The sequence below is a fragment of the Xenopus laevis genome, chromosome 7L (assembly GCF_017654675.1).
Source record: "Xenopus laevis strain J_2021 chromosome 7L, Xenopus_laevis_v10.1, whole genome shotgun sequence".
NCBI lineage: Eukaryota > Metazoa > Chordata > Amphibia > Anura > Pipidae > Xenopus > Xenopus laevis.
Window position 1 is genome coordinate 35,589,820 of NC_054383.1, and position 24,773 is coordinate 35,614,592.

General features: G+C 37.9%; 1 protein-coding gene across 1 annotated transcript; it reads right to left on the reverse strand.

The window, feature by feature from the left end:
- Positions 1-441: 441 nt before the first annotated feature.
- LOC108696209 lies at positions 442-23,350 on the reverse strand. The gene is made up of 4 exons (XM_041569022.1): positions 23,201-23,350; positions 8,671-8,803; positions 4,596-4,710; positions 442-1,643 (listed from the first exon to the last, which is right to left on the reverse strand). The coding sequence occupies exons 1-4, from the start codon at positions 23,348-23,350 to the stop codon at positions 1,421-1,423; spliced, it is 621 nt and encodes a 206-aa protein (XP_041424956.1). The 3' UTR covers positions 442-1,420.
- Positions 23,351-24,773: the final 1,423 nt, after the last annotated feature.

Here is a 24,773-nt window from a genome sequence, read left to right on the forward strand (position 1 = left end):
TGCACCCATTCATGTGGTTGATATAAATTTCACTTTAACCTCTTAAACAGGAACCCAAAAATATAAATGATATGGCATCACCAGGCAGGTCGTCTGGCACTGTATCATAGCTGGTAATTAGAAATTTTGATTGTATTAAATGTTTATTAATATATTATGAACGTTCATTGTATTTAGCACTTGACTAATGGCTAACATGGGTCATTAATGGGGACATTTTTAGTGTTGGGGGGATAGCTACTGTGATATAAATTTTAGTTCAGTAACAAAGCCTTTTTTCCCCCTATATTCTGTATATTCAGGAGAGGCTACAGCCCTCGTGTTGACTGAGACAAAGACCATGGTTACTAAGCCCAAGCATTGAACAACATGTAGTCAAATCGAAGGGGAAAAAAAGTACTTTAACATCATTGCTAATAAAAAGGAACACACAAAAGCCTCTTTACTATCACCTTACATTTAATAAAGATGCTGCAAGAAAGGGAAAGATAAACATTACACAAGCCAACAGCGAGCAGATAATGCTGATAATTTACAGAAATCACAAATGGAGTTCATATAGTTATAGGATGCTGGGAGTTGGAGTTCAGCCACAGGGCTGGACAGGGTTGGACACATACAAGGTATATATACCTTTCCTACCCGCTGCTGTGTAACAATATTTCATGGCCCATGAATCATTCTATTGACCCATTTCTTGTTATAGACAGAGGGTCTGGCCATTTTAAAAGCACTTCATATTAATATTCTGTATATAATTATATTCTCTGTTACAGTGATAAAATTCCAATAAACCAAAGGCAGCAGAACAAAACAGTACTGAATAAATTCTTTTTAAAAAGAACAATAACATTGTAATTGATATTCTTGTAGAATATAAAGCATCTAATTGTTTTCAAGTATAAGGCTATTTAACCCTTTCCCAGCCAATATAGTGGATTGTACATTGTTATAGCTCACCAGTAACATAAAACCTATATTCCAGGTATTACTAAAGTCAAGAGGCATTGCTGGGCAATGTACTGTCCCCGGGGCTGAAGTTCTGTGCTGCGGGGAAAGGGTTAAACTATTTGTGCTGATCTCTCTTCCAAATAAACTAGATAAATATGTTCTCTTGAATATTGTTTTCATGCAAAGACATGGAAACAAACTTTCCTGTGGTTTCCTACTTTAAGAGTGAACAAAAGAGAAACTGTAATAGAGCAGCATGAAATGCATGTGTGCAGAAAGCCAGGGAAATGAGCCTGAAACCCTTCCACATGTACAATATATATATATATATATAACCTTAGCTAACACATTGTAGTTTGCATTTTGTGGAGTGTGGCAAGATTTCTGGCAGATGATATAAAATATAGATGGATGTGTTTAGGAAGCAATCACTTGTAATAGTTATCTGTTTATCCTGAAAACAGTGGCCTTAAATCTCAAAATTTTCCTTAACTCCTTTCTTGTTAAATCTCATCATGTTCATCCGTTTCTTTTCATATGCCTTCTCACTGGACTCCTTTGGCTCTTCAATCATAGAATCCACATCACTTTCTCCACCAGATCCGACGTCGGTTTCATAGCCTGAGCCAGACTCATCAGTAGCAAGTGGTTCATTGTCAAAAGGAAGGTCGTATAGGAAAGATGTCATCATGCTACAGAGACATGGATAGAGTGCATAGTCAATACTAAATGCCAGTTCAGATAATGTAAAGGGAAACTATTCTACTTTAATTTTGTTTTAAAAGAAAAATAGGTGCTTGTAATACTGAAGAATAAATGTGTTAAATGTGCAAATAAATTGTGATAACTGAATATGTACGATGGACGCCATTTCAGTGGTGTTAGAGATCATTTCTCAGTTGGGTCCAGTGTTGTAACTAGAGAGGATAACAAACAAGAGAAAGTTGTGTGTAACTAGAGAGGAAGCAGACCCTGTGGTCAGGGACCAACTGTGGGGCCTCGGGCTGCTGTCTCAGGGCCCCCCTGACATAAAGCCCCCTTCTACAGCCACAACCCCCCTTTAGCCTGATCGGACATATGTGTACCTTCTTTTGCATGACTGGGGTCAGAGAGGGTGGTCGGAGGCAGCAAGGGTAGGGAGCGGGTCTGGGCGAGCGACTCATGAGAGTGGGGGCCACTGTGTTTTTTCCTGGTATCCCGCCGGCCCAGGATACCAACCCTTCCTGTGGTCATGGGGGTGCCCAGACCGTAGGGTCTGTTCCTCTATAACTGGAAATTATTTCCCAACTGCTGTTCTACTTGTGAGCTCAAAGGGAGGTTGTATGAGGCTTGAAGACACAGGTAGGAGGCAGGGAGTGAGTGGGTGGGAGGCAGGGAGCCGGCAAGAGAAGGCTGGGCACATGCCACTGTGTGTCGGGCCCCTTCAAAGATTCTTTTTCAGGTGGGGGGGGGGGGCGGCATACACTAGTTATGCCACTGGTTGGGCTTGTTCACAGGGGGCAGTCTGCAGGACAGTATGCACTCATTCAAAAAACTCTTTATTACTAACTAAAACAGTTTATTCAACAAAAGGTACGTTATTACCAACACTCATTTTTGCGAATTATAAATATGTGAAATATTGATTTAGATGAATAGGAGGGGAGGTCACTCTCTCAAATGAAAACACCCACATGTGGATCAGTCCCTACCAGTTTCCAAACACAAATACTAATCTACTTATCAGTCCATAAGTGGTGTATCATTGCTGAAGGGTGATATGTGTGGCATTCAAGCTGGATGGATAGTATGAATGTGTTAAAATGAATACATCATATGGGATCTGTTATCCAGAAACACGTTATCCAGAAAGATCCCAATTTTAAAAACAATTTCCTTTTTCTCTGTAATAATAAAACATTACCTTGTACTTGATCCAAACTAAGATATAATTAATCCTCATTGGAGGCAAAACCACCCTATTGGGTTTATTTAATGTTTAAATCCACAAATTTCCTGTAATTTGGATCTCTATACTAAAAGACTTATCCCGAGCTTTCTGGATGAAAGGATGCTATTTTGTTTCCATGTATTTTCTAATTGGAAATATGTGACAGCATCTTCAAAAGTCTGAAGAACAATGAGAATATATCTAGTGGTGCTTATGCCAGGGAGAGGGCTGATCAAATACAAACAAGACATGGGTCTACGAGGGACAAATTAGGAGGCAGAGGGGTACATTGCCATGGAACTTCTATTCTCCTGAGCTCTCCTGAGAATGCCTTACACCTAGCTATATCATTTCTCAACTTGTACTTCTGTAAATGCAGCCATCTTGCAATCAATACATCAATGCAAAATTATATCTTTTAATTTTTTAAAAGCCCACCAATATCAGATTATCTGAAATCCCTGATGTGAGTCCAAAAAAGGCATGTCATTAATTATATCCTGCTTTCAAAAAGTATGCAGATCTTTAGAAATGCAAAATAAGCACACATTCCTAATATACTGTATCCTTACAGGCCGCTACAAGTCATTGATGGGTCAGGGACTAAGATCTCATTTGTGAGCTCCACAACAAATCTGTGGCAGTGTTGCTCTTCCCAACCTAATACCATACACATTTTAAATGTTAATGCTAAAATAAGACACCATTTATATATAAGGGATTACCTGAATATAGAAAAACATTGAAAGTTCCTTTTAGAATAAATACTATCTTTTAGTTTTATAGTTTGTGCCATGTGGTGTCTGTACCAAAGCATAAATGGACTGCATTGCAACACTTTTACAGGAAAAGTATTTCCCATTAAATCCGGAAATCTGTGTTCAACCTCAGAATATTGATATATACATTCTGAAAATCCATGGAAAGTAATGTTATGCTAGCTTTGTTTTATGTTTCTGTTTTCTTTTTTCTTCGAATGTATCATATCTTATATGGCTTGCATTTTCTTTAACATTGATCACTACTACATGGACTTATCTGGTCCAATGTTGTACGACATGCTTGCAAACAAACTTTCAATAAAAACAATTAATAAAAAAAAAAAAAAGGTAGTTCACCTTTAAGTTAACATTTAGCATGTTATAGAATAGCTAATAATAAGCAAGTTTTCAGCCTGCAGAGTCTGAATGGCTGCCTAGTTCTCTTACAACAGGGAGGGATGCAACATATAGACCTTCTTAAAGGACCAGTAACATCAAAAAATTAAATTGTTTTCAACTAATAAAAATATAATACTGTGTTGCCTTGCACTAGTAAAATTGCAGTGTTTGCTTCAGAAACATTACTATTGTTTACATAAATAAGCTGCTGTTTAGCCATTGGGGCAGCTATTCAAGCTCAAGTTAAACAGCAGATAAGAGATAAACTCTGTAGAACATAATGGTGTTACCAGTTATCCATTATTATACTGTAGTATAAAGCCTTTTTTCAATTTCCGCCATTGCTACTCGGCAGCTTGTTTATATGAACTATAGTAGTGTTTCTGAAGCAAACAGATCACTTTTACCAGTGCAGGGCAACAGTACATGATATTTTCATTACTTTAAAACGATTTTTTTTTTTTGATGTTACTGGTCCTTTAAGAAGGTCTATCGGTTTCTTCCTCTCCAGGTGCTGAGAAATAAGCATGGGGAACTACGTTTATTTTACTTACTTTGATTTGGATGTCTTCAGCTTTGTGTTACTAAGTGGCACTTTATTTTCCACACAGCTTTTGTCTCCTGGTTGGCATTTTCCTTTAATCTTTCTCTCTTTCTTCACAGATACACCTAGAAAAATATATATGCACACATAAATGCTTTATAATGCTCACATAAGGTGAACTAATGTCTGTGACTCTCCAAAATTACAATTATCAGCATTTTCATCCAGCTCATGACTGGAATAATGGGTGTTGCAGTGAGCTGAGGTTGGCTAAGTCGTGGTAGAGTGAAATAACATTTCCATAGTGTCATATCATGCAACTGCCACAGATCCCAATCTAATCTAATCTATTATCGTCCCTATGCATGTTTCCAACAAACTGCATTGTCAAGATGATTTTTTTGCCTTTATAAAAGCACAGTATAAGTTTCAGTAGGATTAAGTGTGTACTCTTCACTTGAATGGATTCCTAGCCGTTCATTCTTATTTCCCATTTGTCAACACTTTCCTGACCTGATATATTTTTATCAAAGCTGCCAAATATGTCAGTTTGTCCAAATGTCCATTTTGTTAGTTAGTGTTCAGTACAGTTCAGTAGCAGCACTGAGTTCTAAAACGCATCTGAGTTATTCCTGAACCCAATCTGAATTCTGACAACTCCTTTCTGTGGGTAGGCAGATTACCACTCTTGGCTTGGATGCCAAATCTCCCTGGTCCAAATCTGGAAGAGCATGGGATTCTGGGATATACCCAATAACTTTAATTTAAGGGTAGGGATGTTGCAGTAGAGACACCAGACCAAGCCCCACTCGGGAGGCCCAAGATTTCAGAACCATGCACAGATAAGTAACAGCTATGCTGCTGTTCATGGGCCAGAATTGAAAAATAACCCTCCTTTGCATCAATTAAACTGGGGTTCATTCAAGTTCATTTGGGTCCTAGATACAGTATAATATCGTGCCCATATGAAAATTTTAGGGGCAGCATACATCTATATCCAGAATTAATCAATATGACAATTAATTTATGCATTGTAAAATTACTATTCCCTCCCCCATCCCTCCCTAAACACAGCAACTTGTTCAAATGGAGGTAAAGAAGGAAAGTCATCTTGCACTTGGAGGTGACAAATGTTAGGCACCCCTGAAACCCTGGGCCAGTGCTCCTATCAGCAGAAAATTACACCGGCCTGGGGTTACTCCAGAGAGCACCACAGAGAGATCCTCTTCTGGCTTCTTCTCTCTTCAAATCTCCCGGGGCAGACGGCTGCGCAGTTGAACGAATTAGCCAACTTTTTAGTTAAAGTTTGAGTTTTCATTCTACTGCACATGACCAGCCGCGGAAAGAAGGAGGAAGACGGTGCTCACTGGTATAACAATTATACAGTTAATCATTGTAATGGGGAGGGGTTTTGGGTATAAATGTGCTGTGTTGTGAGTTATGGACAAATGGCTTGCAGCTGACATACCTCCCAACATTTTGGAAGTAAAAAGAGGGGAAAAATTTTTTTTTCCGCACGTAGCGCAGCAATTTTTTGACCACACCCCTTTATGTGGCCACACCCCCTAATTACCATGTTTGTTTTACAAAATTTGGCAGGTTATGAAAGTTTGAAAATATTTCTCCTTATCTATACTGTGTTTTTGTGTCTCAGAATTGTTACAAAGTATCTTATTTGCACCTGTTAGCTGTTCTGGGCTCTCTGCTAAAAGCCAATTAAGTGAGAAATTTTGTTTCTTTTTCTGGCTGTTCAGTGCAGAGAAAAGAGGGACTTTCCAGTACAAATGAGGGACTGCGGGTTGAGCTGTCAAAAGAGGGACTGTCCCTCCGAAAAAGGGACAGTTGGGAGGCATGAACTGAGGAAGTGGTGAGGCCACAAAACGCATAAAGTTTGGGTTCTGCTATACTCCACGCCTATCCATATATTTTAATAGGTGAATAAAAGTGTACTTTTTGTATACTGCAAGCTTCCTGTGCTTCACTAAAATAATATTGCTGCTGGTTTTGGTTGCGCCTACCGGGGGCGCGTAAATGTGTGCAGCATGGAGTGAGAGATTTTTTTTCAACCATTGTGTGCTCTCTGCTTTTCATTTTTATATAAAAACCATCAACGATTTACATTCTAGCCAGCAGGAGGCAGTTTGGGGAGAATAGTCGCCTCTGAAGAAGAGGAGATTTTTGCTGGGCGACTGAACTCCCTGAATCCGAGCATGTGTCTCTGTCCTAAGACTAGTTTTTTTATTGGAAAACCAATAAATGTGAGTCCTTCCAAAAAAAAAAAAAAAATCAATCAAGGGTAATTAAAAATACAAAAATATTTATTAGGACATATTAAATGGAGGCCTCCATTTATTATGTCCTAATAAATATTTTTGTATTTTTAATTACCCTTGACTGATTTTTTTTGGAGGGACTCACATTTATTGGTTTTCTTATGGATATGCACCCTGGACTGGCACCTATCTTTTCTGTTCGTTTTTTTATTGTCAATATCACTTTAACCGCATTTATCATATTGCCTCTAATGTATGTAAACATATTGGCTATCCCATAAAGGTGGCCAATGCTTTGTAAGTGATTCGAAGCATAGTGGACAATAGTAAAAGCATCATATTTATGAATATAGAGGTGGTGCCACTTCTGCAGTATTACATGTATACATATGAATATGCACACAAGGTATGTTCTCTGAACACAGAAAACGGATACATTAGTAGATGAACACTACTTGGAATTATAATAGATTTGCCTTTTATGCACCTGCACATATTGTATTGAATAATGATCAGTCTCTTATTTGCATCAAACAATAACATAACTTTCATGAAATTCATCAATGTAATCCCTGATTATTAAATATTAAAAATATTAAAAATAATTATAGGAATGTGGAGTACAGGGTGTCTTTTAATCCAGTAACAGTAAATAATGGTTCGTGCTGATGTTAGAAGTAGAAAATTTGTAGGCATTTACTATTCTTTAAATAATCCAATGTAATGTACATTAACCCTGCTTTCAAAGAATTGCATTTGGCCTTATAATGGGTTCCTATGTAGCAGCGTAGGTCACCAGGCAGGGCTGTAGGGCGGCAGATATAATACAGTGGCTTTAAAATGTAAATAGTGGCAAACGGTCATGACTCCCTAGATCCATATATAGGTATGGGATACCTTATCCGGAAACCTGTGATCCAAAAAGCCGCAAATTGAGGAACGGCTGTTTCACATTTCATTCATTTTATCCAAATAATCCAAATTTTTAAAAATGATTTCCTTTATCTCTGTAATAATAAAACAGTACCATGTATTTGATCACAACTAAGATAGAATTCATCCTTTTTGGAAGCAAAACCAGCCTTTTGCGTTTAACTAATGTTTAAATGACTATCTTGTAGACTTAAGGTCCAAATTATGGAAAGATCCATTATCCGGGAAAATCACAGGACCTGATCATTCTGGATAACAAGTCCCATAGCTGTACATATTTTAACTGTTTTGTTTGCAGCTAATAGAGAGAGACACTTAAAACATAAAAGGATTATATAAAATAGGTTGATGTTACTGACCTAATAAGAAAGGAAGATTTGTTTCAAGATATAGAAATAAAGAGTACACAGTGTCAAAAGGATCATACAACATGAGAAAAACTCAAGCAATATTCTTTCATATGCGTCATCAGTTGAGTCAGCTTTCCGTTGTTCTCCCCCACAGAAACCTGCTTTAACTTGAAGCAATATCATAGCAAGCATGCATTTCCTAAAAAAAGATGTATATCTATATCTATATCTATATATATATATATATATATATATATATATATATATATATATATATATATATATATATTCAGAAAGTACCTGCACTCAATCCCATGTGATTCGTTGTGGGTGCTAGGGTCAAGTTATAACATACAATATTCAGAATGGACCCGCACTCCAAGTAGTTCAATCAAAGTGAATTTTATTGGAAATTCAATAAAATTCACTTTGATTGAACTACTTGGAGTGCGGGTCCATTCTGAAGATTATATATATATATATATATATATATATTTGGCTTAGAGAGAGAATAATAAGCTGATCTCACCTTCAGCGAGAGCTCCAATAATGATGACAATTACGGCTCCCAGGAATATGTACTTGATAGAGGCACCTCTCATGATGCTGGAGCTGTCGTTGCTGTCTTCTAGATGAGAAACAGTAATGTCACAAGCAAGTTCCTGCCAAATTTATTTTCTAACAGCAAGCACCAGCCCACAGTTTGTCATAATTTCCTGCATGAATGTGTGAAACTGAGCTATGTACACACCTAAGGTGCAACGTGGAGGAAACAAGTTTAGAGAAATAACAAAAAATGCTCTTTCTTTCCTATATTGTTTTTTTTTGTCTGTATGAGAAACCCATGAGCAGTATACTTACTTATGACCATGGGACAGTAAAGTAAAACCACAACTGAGAATGATGAAAATTAGTTTTAGGCCAGAACAGAGAGGGCAATAACTTGTGCCCCTGCCATACCACTAGGGTTGTTTAAGGGATGTCTAACCTAAGGCTCTAATTAAAACTCCTGCACTTACTTTGGCTTTAAATATGACTACAATTAAATGAACAAGTAATCAGAGACATAACAATAGAGACAAAAGAGCAAGCAGCTGTGGGGGGACCACAATGTATTGAAGGTTAATGGGGTGGTTCTTGACAGATATAGAGTCAATTCATTTGTGCAGAATAGTCATAGAGTTTCAAAAGGGCCAAAAAAGTGTTTCTTGTCCAGTAACTTAGTTATGCCATTAGATAAGTTGGTGAGTTCTTTCAGCACATACATTTCGTACCTGAAAATTTCCCTGTGGCATTAGAAAAAGGTTGTAAATAGCTATGAAAAAAATCAGTCATGTTCTTAACGATAACCAAGTATCCAAGATGGCATGACGGTTTGCCTTTAGCAAACATGTTAGTTTTTATACGGTAGTGAGTCATCAATAACTAAAAAGGGAACAATGATCTGTTTCCAGTGCTAAAGAGTCGCCTTTTTGGTGTAATAAAACAAAACCTCGGTATGATGGAAAAGTACCCGAACACATGAAAAAGGTATCACATTTCTGACACTGATCCAAACAGTCAGGGATTAACTTGGATAAGTGATATGTGATGAGGTTGGCTCAGTTTAAGAATTTCTTTTGTATATACCTATCTCTGAGTCAACTGGTAAATTCAAGGACAAAGCTCAGTGCGTCTTTCAACATGTCATCTGTCAGGTCAGCAGGGCTGGATTCACATATCTGGTGCCCCGAGGCCCTCTGTTGTTCGTCGCACCGTCTCCTCCCTTTTATTCGCTCAAATTTTCATCATGGGGATTGGCGCACAGGAAATTTAAAAAACTATCATATCTCCTGCACACCCCCAGTGTTTTTAAATCAATACGGGTGTGGTTGGGCAGTATGCCGCCCCCCAAAATCCTGCCGCCCTAGGCCTTGGTGGCCTCTCCACAAATCCGGGCCTGCAAGTCAGGAATGTCTGTGTGTGAGAGAAACTTAGTCCTGTCTAAAGGAGTGGGGTTAGCTTGAAGCAGTATTGTGTAGCACCAGGATAGTGGCTTGCATAAGTCAGATATAAGGACATATCTCTCCAGTGTTGTTTAAATAAGTTCAACTGTTCCCCTGTTCCATCCTAGAGGGGAGCTCAAAGTCTCACTGTAGATCAGCAAATTGTTTACAGTTACAGTGTGTTACTATGTCTTGCAGTGTTTTTACCCCAGCCATGGCACATTCAATAATTCTGGATATACAGTAGTTTGTTATTTCCCTATAGTGGGGTCCACACAGAGCAAGCCACCTGCCAGGCCTGCACGAACCCCAAAGCTTCTAGAAATAAATGTATCACAGTGAGCATTGGAGTGTTAGTATTGCAATAGACCAAGGGGCCTCAGGTCAGGGCTGCAAATGATCCCACGAGAGAGGCCTCTAGGATCACAGGTTGGTTATCTGCTTGCGAAGCAAGCCACCAATGTGCATAAACAGACTGGCTAGAAAGTAGTGCTTAAAATTAGGCAGCACAGGGGCCTCTGTGGTCTCTGGGGCCTGTAGGGTTTTGAGTGTCAAACTGTTTTATTTACTATAAATGCATCAAGACTTTAATTAGGTCTCAGTATATGCTTTACTGCATACTCCTGAAAGATACAAAAGTTTGTTTTTATAGCATATATATATAAGCTTGAATTTACCCATTTTACAAAAATAGTGCTATTTGTTTGTAATTATATCCCATTTCTGGAGTTACATAATTTCACAATATGGTGTGGTTGCCCATGTTTTTATACAGTAATGTATTCATGTGCGCTCTTGCGCCCCATAGTGCGCTTGCTCTGGCACTTCTGGGATCATTAATGACCCCTGTGGTTTTTTAACATTTTAACTATTCTTACTTTACTACTTACACCGACCTACTGGGTCGCCCCAACTTGCATGTTCTGGACATCAGGAGAGTATCATAGGAACTCAGAGCACAGGTGGCAGAACTGTACATGTAAAAACAGCAGGGAGAAGATTTGGTGCTACAGTGCTACATTTTTTAATATAGAAATATGTAGAAAGGCTTGTTTTTGACTGGAAAAAAAGAAATTTACATTATTCTTTTACAACATGCCTCCTTTAAGCAGGGATAACGCTATCCCTTAAATATTTTACTGTCATTTATTGCCTTATCAGTTGTTTAAATGAAGCCACTCAAAGGGAATCAAGTATTGGGGAGAATAATAGTTGGCTGCGATCCCCATTGAGACTTGCGGTTATTGGCTGGTGCCTAGGGGGTGTCTCCTCCATTTCACTTGATGTGTCACACATATATCTCTTTAGGCTGTGTGTTGGAGTTCCTCATACTTTGTAGTACATGCACATATTGATGGTAACATGTACTGTAGAAATCTAACACCAAGTAAACCACAAGCAACTGCAACTTTTATCAGCAGCAGATAAGTCAAACTGTCACACAGAGAGAAATCGAGAATTTACAGATGAGAGCACAGAATTTGTTTCAGTCTAATCTTGACCATTTAAGGCCTGTGCAAGGACTGAAGCGATAATAAGTGCATGTGATTAAATGCTTTCTGATTCAATTAAATGGAAAATGTTATTTAATTTACATTCCCACGTTTTAAATACTTAAAGGACAAAGAAAGGGGTTTCATGTTAAGACGAGGAAAGGGTTGTATACAGTGAGAAATATTAACGGGGAACTATCGCGAAAATGAAACTTTAATATAAACTTCAGCATACAGAAATAAGAAACTTTTATAAATACAATTAATTAAAAATTCTGTACTGTTTCTAAAATAATCAAGTTCATCTTCACTATCCCTCTCTCAGTATCTGTTTCTCTTCATTCTCTCTTTATGCAGCAGTTGGGTTTTAAGATAATCATTGACAGTTAGATCCAACATAACTTTTAGGGGGGCTCCTTTTGCCTAGAAGATGTATAAAATAGAGCTCACTCTATTATAATCACCAGAAATCCTGTCTCTCTACATGCAGAATTTGTGCAAAAAGCAGTTATTTTGTTAGAATTTGTTTGTACTGTAATCAGTTATTTGAATGAGCTCAAATACATCTTCTAGGAAAAAGGAGCCCCCCTATAAGATATATTGGATCTAACTGCCAATGACTATCTGACTCCCAACTGCTGCAAGAAGACAGAATGAAGAGAAACAGATGCTGAGAGAGGGATAGTGAAGATAAACTTGATTATTTCAGAAATTATGCAGAATATTTAATTGTTTGTATTTAGAAAGTTTATATTAAATTATATTTTGCTGAAGCTTATATTAAATTTTAACTTTCGCGATAGTTACCCTATGGAACTCTCTCCCAAAGGCTGTTGCACTGGCAGATGCATTAGATACAGCTGGAGATGCTTTTACTCTACTGCCAGTGGAGTAACTATAGAGGAAGCAGACCCTGTGGTGGCAGGGGGTCCAGGGAACAGATAGGCCCATACTACGAGGTCTGCTTCCTCTAACGTTACGTGTATTTCCCTTCTGCAGCTGCTTTCCTAATTGAGAGCAGGGTCAGGTCAGGAGTGGCTATGCACACCAGGCCCCTCTTTAAAATTTCTTTACTAGGTGGCCCAGTGGCATGCTGTTACGCCCAGGTCCGAATTTTGTTTGGGTCGCCCCTAGGCCAGAGGGTCACCCACACGGCCCCCTTCTGTTGCGAGCGCACCCTCCCCCACCTTTCACACGTTCATGCGCAAGCTCTCTCTGGAGTACTGGGGATTAGGTGTGCAGGCAGTTTAAACAGCAGCTCGTCCCCAGTGCTTCCAACAAAATTGGAATGCGGAATGCCACTCCTAAAATCTTGCCACCCTAAGCCCAGGCCTTGCCACAGATCCGGACCTGGTTACGTCACTAGCTACTGCGCATACATCTCATATAGGTATGAGTCTGTCACAGGGGCTAATTTATCAACACTGGGCAAATTTGCCCATGGGCAGTTACCTATAGCAACCAATCAGTGATTAGCTTTTTAAAGCCAGCTGCAAGTAGAACAATGAATGCAGCAATTTGATTGGTTGCCATGGGTTACTGCCCATGGGCAAATTTGCCCAGTGTTGATAAATGACCCCTGTATCTTTCCTTTTGATGCCGAAGAAAGGTGAGTAGTATGGCAGCACAGCACCACCAACTGAACCAAATAGTATATTCTGTAACATAAATTAGTGTATACCCCATTAGGTACATGCTTTATTTATGAGACTCACACTCAACATAGGTGTATAAAGCATTGATAAATAAAATGTTTTAATTTTAAAGGAACAGTAACACCAAAAAATTAAAGTGTTTTAAAGTAAAACTGATCTGTTTGCTTCAGAAACACTGCTATAGTTCCTATACACAAGCTGCTGTGTAGAATGGTGGAAATGGATATTATATATAAAAACAATAGTAGTGTTTCTGAAGCAAACACTGCAGTTTTACCAGTGCAGGGCAACACTGCATTATATTTGTATTACTTTAAATGTAATATTATTTGATTTTACTGTTTCTTTAATTAACATATGTTCCTCCAATGGCTTTTGAATGTACTGTGTGTCTGGGTAATTTTCTATATACAGTAACTGCTAAAACAAGAAACCATGAAGCATTAGAAAGGAAAGACTAAGACACTGTAAAGGTGGCCATAGACACACAGATCCTGTTGTATGAATCGAGGATTCGTACGATTTTTGGATAGTGTGTGGCGTGTGCCGACATCTTTCGTCCAGCGGAGATCGGTCGTTTGGTCGATCGGTCAGGGTTGATTTTGACCTGACCGATCCTGCCGGAGCCCATTGCGCATCGTAATCGGATCGTTCGGCCATACGCCCGAACAATCCGATTACCCCCGATATAGCCATGCTCGTTAATGGCATATCTGGGAAAGATCTGCTCGTTTGGCGATGTTGCCAAACGAGTGGATCTTTGAGTCTATGGCCACCTTAAGGTGCAAATGTGTTGCTAACTTTTTTCCCTGAGCCAGGTTAATTGCATGCAAAGTAATTTAAACCTACACATTTTTTTATATAAAAAAGAGTGCCTGCAGAGTAACTCCACACAAACACAGGGAGGACATTCAAATTCCTATGAATAATGATCCCCAAAGTATTCTTGCACTGGTCCCCTTGTTGCCTTGTTTTGCTTCTGACCCCAAAAGCAGAAGTATTTGCTCTTGTAAGGAGTACAGAATAGCTTATCTAATATATTACATTACATTACACTTTGGACAGTGCTGTATGGGTGCAGATACAGGTTGATGAAACACTTACAAGCAACTGAAATTCTATTATCTAATAAAATCTTGTGAAAACGATAACACATCATTGAACAGATGTCATTTTGATTAGATGGTTAACAGACATCTGATAAAGTTAGATGTAAATTAAAAATTGCACATTAACATACCATACAGTGCAAGATAGCAACCCTGGCACATTATAAGGGTAAGGGCACACCTGGCGATTCAGGGAGATTCTTTGGGGCGACTAATCTGCCCGAACGGCTTCCCCCTGTCTTCCGCCGGCTATAATGAAAAATCGCCTACAGCATGGCACAAGCGGCACTTCGTTTCTAGAGGAAATGTCCCCTAGTATGTTCAACAGCACCATCATGGAACTAAACAAGTTTTCTCAATGGAAAAATCATCCATAAAGTTTAGTAGAAATGGCAAGTGATCATGTTTCTATATTTTTTATTATGATTTTAAAATTGTGGAGGGGTAAAGAAAGTAACAAGGGAGAGAGTAGGGAGGGGGAACATAATCATTATAATGAGCATCTATTAGCATATCATACAGTATCATAACAATAAGTTTCAATCTAGTATATGTACTTTGAAATCTGATCATATTATTATGAATCAGACCCAGCATTAAACCCCATGCCAGGAAGTGGCCACCTTTTGCTTGCTGTGGGAACAGACAGTGGCAGTAAAGGGTAGGACAGTGATGACATTTAGGGGTAGGGCTGTGCTATAAGGATACGGGTGATGACAGATCAGGTGGGGATTCTCACATTACTTGCAGGATTTTATCCAGTTCTCAGGATTGTAACACAGACATGCAGTTTTGATAAAGAACCATGTCAAAACTGGAGAGGTCGAGGACATGAGTTCAGTCAAGAAATCCATCAACAAATACACAGTTACATAGTTAAATTGGGTTACAAAAAGACAAATTCCATCAAGTTCAACCCCTCCAAGTGAAACCCAGCATCCAGACACACACCCCTACCTACTTTCACATAAATTATATATATTAACTATAGAGTTTAATATCACAATAACCTTTGATATTATGTCTGTCCAAGAAATCATCCAAGCCACTCTTAAAGGCATTAACTGAATCAGCATCACAACATCACCCGGCAGTGCATTCCACAACCTCATTGTCCTGACTGTGAAGAACCCCCTACGTTGCTTCAAATGAAAGTTCTTTTCTTCTAGTCTGAAGGGGAGGCCTTTGGTACGGTGATTCTCTTTATGGATAAAAAGGTCCCCTGCTATTTGTCTATAATGTCCTCTAATGTACTTGTAAAGTGTAATCATGTCCCCTCACAAGTGCCTTTTTTTCCAGAGAAAACAACTCCAACCTTGACAGTCTCCCCTCATAATTTAAGTCTTCCATCCCTTTAACCAATTTAGTTGCACTTAGTCTCTGCACTCTTACTTACAGCATATGCCTCTTAAGGACTGGAGTCCAAAACTGCACTGCATACTCCAGATGAGGCCTTACCAGCGACCTATAAAGAGGTACAATTATGTTTTCATCCCTTGAGTTAATGCCCTTTTTTAAGCAAGACACAACTTTATTTGCTTTAGTAGAATGACACTGCCCAGAATTAGACAACTTGTTATCTACAAAAAACCCTAGATCCTTCTCATTTAAGAAAACTCCCAACACACTGCCATTTAGTGTATAACTTGTTTTAATAATATTTTTGCAAAAGTGCATAACCTTGCATTTATCAATATTGAACATGGCAGCATCCTGCATGGAACCTAAAGTTCTGCACAATTTAGTATCATCTGCAAAAATAGAAACAGTACTTTCAATGCCCACCCCCAGGTCATTAATAAACAAGTTGAAAAGCAAGGGACCTTGTACAGAGCCCTTTGTTATTCCACTAACAACACTGGTCCAATTAGAAAATGTTCAATTTACCACCAGTCTGTGTAGTCTATCTTTTAGCCAGTTCTCTATCAAGGTACAAATACTATGTTCCAGGCCAACATTCCTTAATTTAAACAGTAACCTTCTGTGTGGCACTGTATCAAATGCTTTAGCAAAGTCTTAGTAAATCACATCCACTGCCATCCCAGAATCGAGGTCCCTGCTCACCTTCTCATAAAAATAAATTAAGTTAGTCTGGAAAGATCTATTACGCATAAAACCATGCTGGCACAAACCCATAGTATTATGATTTGCTATGAAGACTTAACCTTTATTAAACCTTCGAAAAGCTTTCCTACCACTGACGTCAGACTAACTGGCCTAGTTTTGAGGCTGAGATTGGGATCCATTTTTGAATAGCGTTACCACATTAGCAATTCGCCATTCGTCTCTTGGCACCATGCCAGACCTCAATGAATCCTGAAAATGAATTAAAGAGATTTGGCACAGAGCTAAGCTCTCTAAGTACCCTGGGATGCATACCATCTGACCCCAGACCTTTGTTTATCTTAACATGTTCTAGTCTCTTTTGAATTTCCTCATGTGTGAACCATGCATCATTAGTTGTATTACTAGAATTGGAACTATTAAGAAGGAAACCTTCATTGACTGGTTCCTCATTTGTGTAGACAGACAAAAAATAGTTCAGAATCACAGCTTTTTTTTTGTTCTCATGAACCAGCTGACCCCCTCTGATGTTAAGGGTCCCACCCCTTCCTGCTTAATTTTTTTACTATTAACATATTTAAAAAATAATTTTGAATTATTTTTACTGCTTGCTGCAATATCCTTTCCATATTGATTTTAGCTTGCCTGATAGCTTTTTTGTATGATTTATTGGCCTACTTGTAGCTTATAAATGATTCGGCTGTCCCAGCTAACCTGAAAGCCTTAAATGCATGTCTTTTCTTACCCACCTCAATACCATCACTTCTATTGAACCAAAAAGGTTTTGCTTTGAAACGGCATTCCTTGCTTACAAGGGGAATATACTGACATTTATATTTATTAAGCAGCATTTTAAAGACTTCCCATTTTTGTTCTGTGTTTAAACCTGTGAAAAGCATTTCCCATTTAATATGTTGCAGAGATGCCCTTATACTGTCAAAGTTTGCACGTCTGAAATTTAGTGCTTTAGTTACTCCCTTATAGAATTGCCTCTGCAACAGAATCTCAAAGGAGACCATGTTATGATCACTATTCCCTAAATGCTCACCCACACAAATTTTAGAGATGAGTTCAGTATTATTAGTTATTACAGGGTCCAAAAGAGAGTAATTCTTAGTAGGTTATTAAACGAGCTGGAATAAAAAGCTGTCAATCAGCATATTTATAAACCTACTAGCTTTTTCTGTCTTAGCAACCCCATTACCCAAGTCAATGTCTGGATAATTGAAGTCACCCATAGAAATACAGTAAACAGTATGATCAGCAAATCATTACACACATTTGTGGAACACACTTCTGCATAGCATGATCTAATAAATACTATGCAGGGGCTAGTTATTAACCACAACGTCTTCCTGAATTCCCCCCAAAGTAAGAAGATCCATGCCATTACTAAGACAAGACTTAGGGGGTTATTTACTAAACCTCAAATGTATCTGGTTGGGCTTTTTGGGGCAAAAACTCCAAAAAAAAAAATCAGAAAATCTCAGACCTGTCGAGATCATGTATAAGTCAATGGGAGATGTCCATATACCAGTTGGAAGATACTGTGGTCTGCACTGGGTTTAGCCCGATAATCCAATAAGTTTGGGGTTTTCAGGCAAAAACCTGGAAAAATCTAGCGATTTCGATAAAAAATCGGGAAAAAAACGCACAATTCAGTTTTTTGCCTGATTTTATTGGGTTTTTTCCCGTTACGATTTATTTGAGTTATTTTATTGATAAATAAGGCAAAATCGGAGATGGGAGTTCGGTCAAGCTTTTTTTAGTTAAATTATGAGATAAATTTAATTTTATTAAATAACCCCCTTAGATTTAGACTGCCATTCCCTGCTAGGATCTAAACCTAGAGCTTCACATTTATGTAATAATCAATTACATAATCCATATGAACTGCTTTCAATCTTCATTACATCATGCCATTGCACAGAAAAAATACAGACAACATCAGTGGCAAAAACTAGATGTTACAGGGCCCCACAGCAAATTAATTTTAGGGCCCTCAAAAAATCCAGAGGTTGTCCTGATTAACTTTTAGTATGATGTAGAGATAAATATTCTGAGACAATTTGCAATTGGCTTTCATTTTTTTATTATTTGCATTATTAGCAACTCTCCAGTTTGCAGTTTTATCTGGTTGAAGGGCCCAAATCACCCCAGCAACTATGCACTGATTTGAATAAGAAACAGGAATATAATTAGGAGAGGCCTGGATAAAAAGATGAGTAATAAAAAGTAGCAATAACAGTACATTTGTAGCCTTACAGAGTATTTGTTTCCATTTTAAAGCTGGAAAGAAGAAGGCAAATAATTATAAAACAATAAAAAAGAAAAAATGAAGGCCAGTTGAAAAGTTACGTTTACCCAGTCATAGCTGATTTTCAGGCAGACTACAAGCTTACAACCCACACCGTACTAATAAATATAATGCATTTTCCATTTATGTATATTACACTGAAAAACATCCTTCTGCACTGCTGTTGTTTTCTGTAAATTGGTGTTGTTTTGTTCAGATCTGTTAAAATAAGATCACTTCTAAATATAACTTGTCCGTTGAATGAACAGGTCAGATAAATAGCTTTCGCCCTTTCACTAAGGTATATAGAGATAAAATGTATTACTCTTACTTATCACCCACCCAGGAAATATTTAGTATATTAGGATATATCTTTTATTTACCAAGGTGTTTCAGTCGTTTCTAAATGCATTTTACAACATACACACAATCTACATTTCCTTTGTTTACCACATCCTCTGCTATTCGCATGTATCAGTGCCCCAATATACACGTACATTTCCATTAATATATTCATATTCTACCCCCCCAGCAGAAACAAAAAAACTATATACACCTTTATTTATTTTGCTGGGAGAGGAGGCTCAGGTATTTCATTTAAAATATATATATATTATATTATATAAATGAGAATTATTCATTATCTTCAATGCCAGTTCTGTCAGTTCATGTGACAAGTGCACCACAATAGTTTGGGCAGGAAAATGTGACTCTACATAATATGCTGTCAGCAATTTGTCTGCTGTTTGCACTGATTGTCACTAGATTTCTATATAATATTCCTGACCTATTTAAGATAGTTATCAGACTTAATTTTTTTACATGACAATCACAAGAAATTTTCCATTAGCTACAAGGGGTGGCCTCATAGCATTTCTCTATTAAAGTGGACCTGTCACCTATACATAAAAAGCTGCATAATGAAAGTCCTTTGCAAATTAGATATGGAACCCCAAAATTTATTTTCATTAAAACATCCATACATATTATAAAGGTGTTTAAATATCTAAACTGTCAATCATATATTACCTGCCCCGCCTCAATGCCCGTGGCATAGAGGAGGGGCAGTCAATTACTTTCACTTTCCATTCAGCACTTCCTACATGTCACTGCTCTTCTCACATTCCCCCCTTCCCTCCTCAGGGTCTAATTGTGTAGGGCACTGCACATGGACATAAGGTCTCCCATTCTGGTGCATACACAAGATTTTTGGGTGATACACAATTTCCCTTAGTAACCGTGTACACAAAATGGCAGCCGCCTGCTTGCCGTGATTGTATAATTCCAAGGCAGAAGGAAACAAAATTTAAATAATAAATACAGTGTAAAGTTTATTTTGCTCAACTAACATGATAGAAAAGAATTTGAAATTATTTCTTAGTGTGACAGGTCCCCTTTAATAACCCTAAGGTGTATTTGTAGAGATTATTTATGTACCTTTATATGCCAGTGACCCCCATTTGAAAGCTGGAAAGAGTCTGAAGAAAACCCTTTTAAAGAGCCCCTTTAAAGAGCTACAGGTTTGTGGCTGCTGGGTTAAGTGACCCCTATTTGAAATCTTTAAAAATGGCCGACGAAGGAGGCAATTCGTTTATAAACTATAGAAAAAATAAGACCAATCGAAAACTTGCTTAGAAAAGGATATTCCATAACATACTAAATGTTAATTTAAAGTCAAACTACCCCTTTAAGAGGGAAGCTGAAGCTGTAGGTAAGACGATTCATAGCACAAATAGCACATGTTCTACGTGTCCTACTAAAACGTAATATGGAGAAATTAATTCAAGATTCCCTATTTATAGATTGCTGCACGAATGCTATAGAACAATATAACAGTACATGCAACTGATTCATTCTCATATCTGCACTTACTGATATATCTCACCATGACAGCTCTTACATCTTCACTAGACCTACTGCAACTGTGATTCTCAGTATCCGAATAAATCATTCCTATAATACGTTCTTGCATTCTGTTTGGAAATCTGGAACACTGAGCTTGTTTAGCTTATGTTAAATGTCTCTAGAATGCTGGATTTATGGGGTTGATCAGTTAAATCTGCAAAATCTCCCCTAAACATTAGGTTGGATGACAAAGTACATAACAGCTTCATGGAAAATGTTCCCCTAAATCCCAGACTTGCATCCATAGCATCAAGCCTTCGTTATATGTCACTAGCTATTTAATTCCATGCAAATGCCCATGACTTGTGATGGTCTCAGTCTAGGACAGCCCTTGTTGTGTGTGTATATTAATGCCTGTGCATAAGTATATGCATATGCTGCTGGGGACAAGAAGAGAAGTGAGCAGCGGTGAGAGTTCCCCAAAATGCCGGGTTTCATATCAAATGACAATCCCATTCACTTCATGTAATTAGTATTACTGTAATAAATACACTTATATAGAAGAAAGTGTACAATAAACAAGGTTCCCTAAACAATATGTATCGAATATATTTGTGTGCATGCATCCAGTCTGACCTATAACGACATTTCTCCTTCTCTTGCTACTTCACCTGCTTCCTGGGCTGCTTCTTCATTCTGAACAGCAGTAGTATAGTAGTTGCTTATAATTGTCCCATTAAAACCCCACCTTGTCACCGGTTTGTTTGCTGTATCCAGGTTGCCATAAAGTGCACGTCGTATACAAGGATGTTTGAATATGTATAGTCAATGCATTAAAACTCCTATATTCTGTTTAGATGGAAGCTAGGGAGCGTTTTTGTGAGTTGCGCATGCATTTCTCTTTTATTTTGAACAGATGTTAAGGCTTGGTTCACCTTTCGGTTGTAGAATGTCCATTTCTAAGCAACTTTTCAATTGGTCTTCATTATTTATTTATTTTTTTAAGTTTTTCAAAAAATGATTTGCCTTCTTCTGACTATTTTCAGCTTTCAAATGGGGGCCCCTGGTCCCATTTAAAAAACAAATGCTCTGTAAGGCTACATATGTATTGCTACTTTTTATTACTGTTTCTATTCAGGCCCTGCCCTATTCATATTCCAGTCTCCTTTTCAAATCAATGCATGGTTGCTAGGGTAATTTGGACCCTCCAAGTTTGCCTCCAAATATCACTCTCTACATTATAATAACAGTAAGGAAGTGCCGGGAGATCCGGCAAAAAAATGCGTAAATCAGCCCAGCATACCCACTGCAAAATTCCCCCTTTGTGTTTGTTCCAATAAAGCCGATATTTCCACACAAACGCTTGTATCCTCACATGGTGTCCTGGATCAGCACCTAGCACGCGGGAGTATCGTTTTATCTAATAACAGTTAGGGGCAGATTTATCAAGGGTCAAAGTGAATTAGAAGGAATTTTCTAAGTAAAAAAATTCGGAATTCAAAGTAATTTTTTGGATACTTCGACCATTGAATAGGATATTACGACTTCCATTCAAAGTAAAAATAGTTTGACTATTCAACCATTCGATAATCAAAGTACTGTCTCTTTAAAAAAACTTCAATACTTTGCCAACTTAAACCTGCCGAAGTGCTATGTTAGCCTATGGGGACCTGCCAGAGCATATTTCTAAGTTTTTGGGTTTCGAAGGAAAATCGTACGATCTTACGATAAAATCGTGACTTGGCAGACCCCCTTATTTTAATCTAAGAAGCTATACAACATTAACTTGTTTTATGTTGGATTTATTTTCTTTATAAAACATCAATAATTGTCTCCGCATTACCGGTAAATCAGGTTAGGACAGTCAGGCCCGGATTTGTGGAAAGGCCACCTAGGCCCGGGCCTAGGGTGGCAGGATTTTAGGGGGGCGGCAAGCTGCTCAACCACACCCACATTGGTTCAAAAACAATAATTTTTTTTAAATTTCCCATGCACCAATCCCCATTGCTCCGGTCCAGATTATGAAAATTTGCACGAATAAAGGGGAGGGGACAGGGGTGACAAACGGCAGTGGGCCTAGGGGCGCCCACTTTGTAAATCCGGCACTGAGGGCAGTACATGTATAGGATATAGAAACCCGTTTCCCAGAAAGCTCCATAGATTTTATTTCAAGCTTAAAATCTAGCTTCTGCTGTATCACAATTTAAAAAAAAAGGTACAGGTATGGGATCCCTTATCTGGATGCATTATTCAGAATCACTTTTGTTTTTAAGGTGGTTTTCTTTTTTTCTTTAGTAATATAACTAAGCTGCATGAATCCATATTGGTGGCAAAACAGTCCTATTGGGTTTATTTAAAGGTTTTAGCAGACTTAAGGTACAGATATATAAATTATAGAAATGTCCCTTATCTGGAATTTCCAAAGTCCCAAGCATTCTGGAAAATAGATCCTGTACCTGTACTACCATAAATATGTTACACGTTGGGCTGGGCCCTACCATTGTGATCTTTGCCCTGGGCCAACCACTGCCCTAATGCAGTCTTAATCATTTGTTCTATCCATCTCTTTTTCTTTTGTACTCCAAACTCCTGACAGTTTTCAGTGAACTTACCAATGGTTTCCATGGGATGATAAACAGACACCAATTTGCAAAAGAGCACCTTTGTTTGTTGATGGCAACTGGGTTTGGTCCTGCTTGCTTAGATACTCCTTGAGATGCAGGATAGGACTTTACAGTCCGGTCATGAGCTTTCCAGAGCATCTTTTTAGATCTATAATATATATTCACCGAGATAATGTTATGCTTCTTTTTTTGCCCTATATAAACGTAAGGGAATTAATTATTTTATGGTGTAGTATGGTTAATATTAGGTAGCATACTGTGTAGTTTGCAAGGCATTCCAAGGGGAAAAGTAACCAATGCAAACTCATTCTTCATGTGTCAGCTCCCAAAAAAGTGTACAGTTTCAGCAAAGTCTAAATAACTTCTATCAGTTGCACCCCTCACCATGTTTCAGTGACACTGACCACATCATTCTTTCCTTCAGCTTCCAGTTCCCCTTTTCTATTGTTGCTTATTTTATCATCACATCTAATCTGCTGTTTTTGACACGCTCTCAATATCACAATTGTTCCAGCTCTGCCTATTTATAAAGCTTCAGCTCTGATAAAAATGCTTTTCTCTTTCATTATGAGAAAATGTTATGTTGGCGGGGATAAACATCCCTTGTTAAATTCAAGTCATACATCCAATTCTGCAGATTATTTTGATTCAGGTTAGAGCTTAAAGTGGACCTGTCACCCAGACATAAAAAGCTGTATAATTAAAGAGCTTTTCAAATTAAACATGAAATCCAAATTCTTTTTTTTATTAAAGTGTTTATAGCTGTTGTAAACTCGTTTAAAAATCTCAGCTGTCAATCAAATATTGTCTGCCCCTCCTCTATGCCTTAGGCATAGAGGTGGGGCAAGCAATTACTTTCACTTTCCATTCAGCACTTCCTAGATGTCACTGCTCTCCCCACATTCCCCCAGTTTTCTCAACCATTTCATTGTGTAGCCAGTGCATGGGGATGGACATTACAAAAAAAGGCCATATCAAAAAGTGTTTATATTAGGACATTAAAGGTTGGCTAAGCAAATGATAATGTGGTGTTAATAATCCTGCTTCATATTGCTCTTTAGCTAAACAAGCAGAGCAGGAGGGCTGAGACAGTCATTGCTTTATCATAAAATAACTAGGAAATATGCATTTAATTAAAAGCATAATCAGGATGTAGTCTAAAAATAAATTCTATTTTGCGCATAATAAAAAAAGGGGGATATATAGCCATAGAGGCAGGGCAGATATTATTTGATTGACAGCTTATATATTTAAACACCTTTATAACAGGTATGGATACTTAAATAAAAAAAAGTATGTGTTCTATGTTTAATTTGCAAAGGACTCTCATTATGTCGCTTTTTATGTGTAGGTGACAGGTTCGCTTTAAATGTGTCCATAAACAAATAAATTCTGTGCGGTAGTCATAAGGCACAGCCCAACAACTTAGATAGAGAATATATAACTGCATTTATATATACACTGGTGGAGTTTGCCCTATTACTGCAACACAATAAAAACTCAGATATTTATTTAATTTTATTTGTTTTAATAAGACAAGATGAGGGGTTACATTAGCCAT

Bases quoted from the DNA above. Each gene is read 5' to 3' on its own strand.
- LOC108696209 (XM_041569022.1), bottom strand. From the start codon at position 23,350: ATGCTCTGGAAAGCTCATGACCGGACTGTAAAGTCCTATCCTGCATCT. The intron at 8,804-23,200 runs GTAAGTTCACTG...TAAATTTGGCAG, and splicing joins TCATCCCATGGAAACCATTG to GAACTTGCTTGTGACATTAC. The intron at 4,711-8,670 runs GTGAGATCAGCT...ATATTTTTCTAG, and splicing joins TATTGGAGCTCTCGCTGAAG to GTGTATCTGTGAAGAAAGAG.